This window comes from Poecilia formosa, unplaced genomic scaffold (assembly GCF_000485575.1).
Source record: "Poecilia formosa unplaced genomic scaffold, Poecilia_formosa-5.1.2 Scaffold74, whole genome shotgun sequence".
Lineage (NCBI taxonomy): Eukaryota > Metazoa > Chordata > Actinopteri > Cyprinodontiformes > Poeciliidae > Poecilia > Poecilia formosa.
Genome location: NW_006800013.1, coordinates 752,986 through 759,513, shown reverse-complemented (window position 1 = coordinate 759,513; position 6,528 = coordinate 752,986). Strand labels below are relative to the sequence as shown.

At 38.4% G+C, this 6,528-nt stretch overlaps 1 protein-coding gene across 1 annotated transcript; it reads right to left on the bottom strand.

Annotated features, from left to right (window-relative positions):
• Window positions 1-252: 252 nt before the first annotated feature.
• Window positions 253-4,372, bottom strand: LOC103140713 (lysophosphatidic acid receptor 6-like). Its single transcript, XM_007555972.2, has one exon. It carries the CDS (start codon window positions 3,411-3,413, stop codon window positions 2,571-2,573), a length of 843 nt encoding a protein of 280 aa, XP_007556034.1. The 5' UTR covers window positions 3,414-4,372; the 3' UTR covers window positions 253-2,570.
• Between the last annotated feature and the right edge of the window lie 2,156 nt (window positions 4,373-6,528).

The window sequence follows — 6,528 nt, the reverse complement described above, 5'->3', positions numbered from 1 at the left end:
AGATGTGTGAATGCAAGCTGTTGTATTTATCTTTTTTTTCCCTCTCCCATCTCTTGTTGAGTTTCGTCCTGCAGAGGGCACAGGTAGGTCACATTAAACATATATGGGGCAGCTCGAGGCAGAAGAGCGCCTCCACACAGGACTCCAATTTAAGAAGGGTCACACTCAAGCAATATCTGGCCAGCCACAGCCTTATGAACCGACAACCTTACTTTATTTACAAGAGGCAACATTTTATGNGGTTTTAAATATCTTATTTTTCTAAAACTCGGGCTCATTAACAGGCTTCTGTTGCAGCCCACCAAACTGGAATGTGAAATAAATTGGTTCTCATCAGGGAGCCTCTACTTTTCAAAAGCCATTTTTGAGTGCAGAGAGTGTAAAACTTAATTTATTTCATTTGTTTATGGGTTTATTTATTGGTGGATGAACCTTAATTGATGAAAATATGGGCTGAGAAAGCATTCTGGCTTCCGCCTCGCTCTGTTTAGTCACGACCTAAAGCACAGAACACATGCGCTCTTAATCACATTGTCAAACTACATACATGTATGTTTCCTAAGAATCAGTTCATGTTCACAATTTGAATTTTACTTACATACAACTGACATAGAGTTTTGTTTTTGTCAGATTCACTTTTTGGCAGTAGGCCTTGTCGTTGTTGATCATTGTCCCTTGCACTTGTTGATGTCAATTTCTGTCTTTCTTTTGCTTTGTTCCCTTTTTCTTACCACCAGACTCTCCAAAGTGACCAAAGCTGCTGCTTTCTTTGAATAGTGCTCACCTTTTGGTCAAAGGCCTACCAGACTGCAGCACAAGACAGGAAGAGAGGCTTTTGCGGCCACACAGAGCAGAGCAGAATGGGTCTGCCTCGTGTCTTTTTGTTTGTTTTTTCATGTTAAAGGTTGTGTGTTTGCGTGTCCATGCAAGTGTGCGTGCTTGAGGAAGAAGCATACAGGAAAGGAGGCTTTTTTGTGTATTTTCTGCTTTTATCCCAGACTAAACAGATCATAACCTTCAAATGTGGCAATAGATATAAAAGATATAAAAGCAACAACTTGACCTCTTTCATAATCAACAGAATCTTTAAAGATCACACCCCTTTCAGCCATGTGCAATAATCCAATACACACACAGCGCACTGAATTAAAGCGGTCATACACAATGGTGTAAAAACACATGACCAGGGTTGAGTACAGACTGCAGTACAGATGTGTGAATGCAAGCTGTTGTATTTATCTTTTTTTTTTCCCTCTCCCATCTCTTGTTGAGTTTCGTCCTGCAGAGGGCACAGGTAGGTCACATTAAACATATATGGGGCAGCTCGAGGCAGAAGAGCGCCTCCACACAGGACTCCAATTTAAGAAGGGTCACACTCAAGCAATATCTGGCCAGCCACAGCCTTATGAACCGACAACCTTACTTTATTTACAAGAGGCAACATTTTATGCATACAAATTCTGCATCTTATTCCAAAACAACAGATCTCGTGTGCTCAGAATGAGAACTCTAAATGCAGTTACGAGTGCAGAAGCGGGAAACAAAGATGTCCTGTTCTCATGTTTGCTGTGGTTTGCTTTATTTTGGAAGTGGCATATTTAAAAAGAAAGACCAGAGGGGATGAATAAATAGGAACAATTCTTAAAAAAGTCAAGTGTAACATTCTGATGAGCAAGAATAACTCATCACGGCAACAAACATTAACCTTACATTTCTACTCATTGAAAGTTGCATCTTTTCTTTTCTATAACAAGCAGTGCCTTGGTAAAGTATTCATAGCTTATGAACCATTTAAGATTTGTCATATTACAATTACACACTTTACAGTATTTTATAGGTATCTCATGTGATAGACCAAAAAAGGAGGGAAAGGATATAAGATGTTCAATATTAAAAAAAAAAATCCGTAAAATGTGGCTTGCATTTCCCTTCTGATCCACAAATGCACATCAGACTTTTAAGTGGTTTTATTCAGGAAAATCTTGAAAATGTTAATCCTGATCCATTTGTTGTGTTCTTCTGCATTTCTCCATTTATTATCCATGTTAAAGCTTGTGTGCTACTAATCAGGCGACTTCTAAAGGTAGGTTATTGCTCAGGATTTTATTTAAAATTGTCAGAGTAAAATCTTTTCATTTGTAAAAAAAAATGCTTCCCTGTTGCTTATTAACTCTGCACTACATCAGATAAAATCATGATAGTTTGGTCAGGTTATGCCAAACTTCTATTTGCAAATACCATTTCAACTCATTTTACCATAAAAGATTATCTTTAAAACAAATTAATGCATTCCTTGACAACTTTCTAGAAACTAGCAGCTTCTTAGTTAAAATGAAATTAGCAATAAATCTTAAATTAATTCAATGAGTTTATTCAAGTAATGTAGCAATCTAATAATCTTTTTTTGAAATTATAATTTCAAGTCAACAAAAAAAATTTCTAGTTCAAATTTTTTTTATATTTTTACTAGATAAAACAGGAAACACTGATACAAGCAAAATTTGTTGTAAAAAGAAAAAAAATAGATTTCATCTTATCTCTGCTTAACTGCCACATTGCTATCAGTCTGATCATGTTCCGCGACTTGCAAGAGATGTTTCCACATCCTCCTTTCTTTTCCAGAACCCGTCAAAAGAAAAGTAATATAGCACAGGGTCCAGGCAGCAGTTCACACTTGCGAGGCAGCTCAGCTCGGGCCTCAGGTGATCAAAGAACACAACCAAAGACACCGGCAAGAAGAAAACGGCGAACATCATCAGGTTCATGGCGAAAATCAGCATGACGTTCAGTTTGTTATTGACCTTTGCAGACTCACTTAGATGTCTTTGGAGAGTGCAGGACACCATAACTGTGGAGATGATGTTAACTGTCAGCATGGTCAGTAGCAGCACAAGCTGGAAATAACCAATTGTGAGTTCCAGTATCTCGCCATTTCTTCTGCTGGTTTGATTTGTATTTGCAAAACATGTTTGATTGTCAAAGTTCCTCAGAAAGACCACACTCTCTGGGACATTCACCAACACTACAATCGCCCAGATGAGAACAGAGCCCTTCACGGCGTTGACTGATGTCCGAACAAGCCTCGACCTCAACGGATAAACCACAGCCAGCAGCCGGTCCACACTGATAAAGGTGATGAAGATGGAGCTCGTGCGGATGTTATTGCGAAAGAGCATGGTGAACCAGACGCACCACATTCCACCCAGATGCCATCTTTCCATAGCATAAAAGTAGACCCTCATGGACAGAGAGAGGATGAGCAGCAGGTCGGATACCACCAGGTTGGCCATGAAGACGACGCTGGGCGACTTTCGTCCATGGTGACGGAGCAGAATCCACAGAGATATGATGTTGAGTGGCAAACCAACAGCAATAATGCATCCATAAATAATCGCATACACCAGGTAACTCATGTCTTGCTCTGTTCCATTTGCTCTCTTGCTCTTGCTGATGAAGAGGTTTGGCTTCTGAATGAAAAGCAGAAATGCCCGAGAGCGTAGCTGCGACACAAACCACAAACGCCTCGTTTCAGCACACCGTCAACAAGATTTGTGACAGTGAAGTGGAGGGGGCATTGCGTGCTAAGATGTTTTTAGCGCAGTGAAACAGGAAGCAAGAGAGCAATTCTTTAGCAAGAGAGGAAGGTTTCAAGCATCGTCGTGCAAAGGTGGCAGAAAGAGTGTGTGGGAGATCAAAGCCATGGAAGATTTCTGTGCTCTAAAATCCTACACGTGGACAAGAAAGAGACAAGAATAGAACAAACTATTTTTTGTTCCTTTCATGTTAGCTTACATGAACAAGCATTTAAAATGAACAAGTTTGGTGTTATTTTAAAAGTTCTTGTACCTTTCCTCTATCAAAGCAAAGGCCTACACTTAGATCACCTAAATATTTTTGAGCTTCTTTAGGGTAATTTAATATGCTCTACATGTGGATAGAGAGTAGAATGAAACTTGCAAACACACAAACAGAATGGACATCCCCCAGTTGGCACTTGTACATTTGCAAGTAGAAGTATTGACAGATTTTTGGGCTGTGGGAGGAAATCAGAGAGCATGGGGCAACACGCATACCCACAGGAAGAACGTGTAAACTCAGCATCGGTGCTGAAACCTAAAAACCAGAGTCCTACAAGTTATGAGTCAACAGTGCTAACTGCAGGAAACACATCGCTGCTGAGCTCCTGGTATTCAAGTGTTTGATTTTAAAAAGTTTTACCGAGATGAATGTATTCATAACATTGACAGTAATATGTAGAATTTATACATTTTACACGTCAAAGCAAATCTAAATGCAGGGAACGTTTTTTTTTTTTTTTCTTTATGCTGAAACAAAAATGTAAAACTTGATCAACCACGATCAAAATCTTCACTAATGTTGTAGATATTACAGAGAACATTCTTTCTGTTACTTGGTGATAAATCCCAGTGTGATGGTCAGAGAGCAAAGTCAAAAGTGACAACATGCGTCAGGCTGTAGCTTCATGTTTATCTGCAAACTAAGCAGTTTTGAGTGGTTTTATTATGAAGTATCGCTACTCTTACTTGAGTAAAATTTTCGGATACTCTATCCACTGTGAGTAACTTCACTGAATGAAAAACAAGCTTGTTTTAACCAACAAAATTCACCTGCAGTTTTTGTTAAGTTTTACATCAAAAGAAGTTAATTTGGAAAAACTGCTTTTTTTTATTTATTTATTTTTTTTTTTACCTGATTTTATTTGGTAGTTATGCTATTCATATCTTGGTCTTTGAAGTACCAAGATTTCCACGTTTTTATATTTTCATCCATCTTTTAATGTAATGTTTAAATATTAAACAGTTGCTGTTTTGATCATCAACTCACTACTTCAGCAGTCTTTTTACTAAATGCTTTTTTTTTACTCTGAGAAATTTCTTCAACGGTAACTTTTTTCTTTTACTTGAGCAAAAATATCTTAAAATAGTGCTACTCTCACCTGAGTAAAATTTTTTGGTAATCACCTCTGCTCCCCAGCAGAAACAACAGAAACCAGATGGAGACTTGGCATAACGTACAAGCTGCAATAGTTGTGATACAAGTCCAACTTATGGATAAATTTAAAAGTAAGGCAATAAAGTTGCATGTTTTCAAAAATGGATCCCCAAACAGACAGCTATAAGCGTGTGCAAACCTGAACCTCACCCACATGCGTGCAAACAAACACACACACCAAAACACAGCTGCCACCAAATCCTTAGTTTAATGAGTAAATGTTGTGACTCGTTTTGTATGTAGAAGCTAAGATTTGTACTACAATTTTATAAGTGTAAACCCAGATACCACACAATGTTAAATCAACGTTGAATTATAGTTAGAATCGTTGATTTTTGGTTGAAGTTGACAAATGATGGTGGATCAACCATCAAACAACCATCCAATCAAACCGTTGAAACTGTGTCATCGAATCAATGTTGTTTTGTGGTTGAAATCTGATCACTGAAATGCTGAAGTCTGATCAATGGTTGATTTGTGGTTGAAGTCGACAAATGATGGTGGATCAACCATCAAACAATCATCCACCTCTAGCCAATTAACTAACGTTGAAACTGTGTCATTGAATCAATGTTGTTTTGTCATTGAAATCTAATGAATGAAATGCCGATGTCTGATCAACATCTGATCAATGTTGAATCAATGTATGCTGTTTTGCCACACACCTTCTTCCCCTCCTCTCCTCCTCAGCCAAGCTCTGGGTCAGAGCATTTTATTACTGAGCAGGGGTTATCATGTTTTAAATTAACCACTGTAAAGGATAGTCGGTGCTGATTCCTTTCTGTACATTTTCTTACTTGTTCATAACAATTCTCACTGACTGTTGTGTGTGATATATTGACACAAAAACATCTACAACTTACTACAGGGAGTGGAGCGGTCCACCCCCACCATTTACATGAGTGGGATGGCCCAACTACACAGCTGCTTCGCTGTTGGCTTGTTGGCAAAAGATGTTAATTCAATGTTGAATTATTATCACAAAGGTTGCATGTATGGTTGAGGTCGACAACTGACAGTGGATCAACCATAAAACAACCATCCCACTCTAGTCAATTAACTAACGTTGAAACTGTGTCATTGAATCAATGTTGTTTTGTGGTTGACATCAAATTAATGAAATGCCAACGTCGAATCCAGTGTGTTTCAGCACTAGTCCTCCAGGCCCTACAAGTTTTAGGCATTTCCCTAATTCAGCACACGATATTAATTGATGTCTGATCAACAGGGTTTTGCTGAACTGAACACATGCAGGTCAGTTTTATTGAGGACAAGGTTTGGGGAAGAACTACCCAGTTAGCACACAATGTTAATTCAATGTTGAATTATTATCACAAAGGTTGCATGTATGGTTGAAGTTGAAAACTGACGGTGGATCAACCATAAAACAACCATCCAATTCAAACCATTGGATGGTTAGAATTGGACCAAAACTGTGTCATTGAATCAATGTTGTTTTGGGGTTGACATCAAATAAATGAAATGCCAACGCCGAATCCAGTGTGGTTCTGCACT

Coding starts and splice junctions, on each gene's coding strand:
- LOC103140713 (XM_007555972.2), bottom strand. CDS start 3,413: ATGAGTTACCTGGTGTATGCGATTATTTATGGATGCATTATTGCTGTT.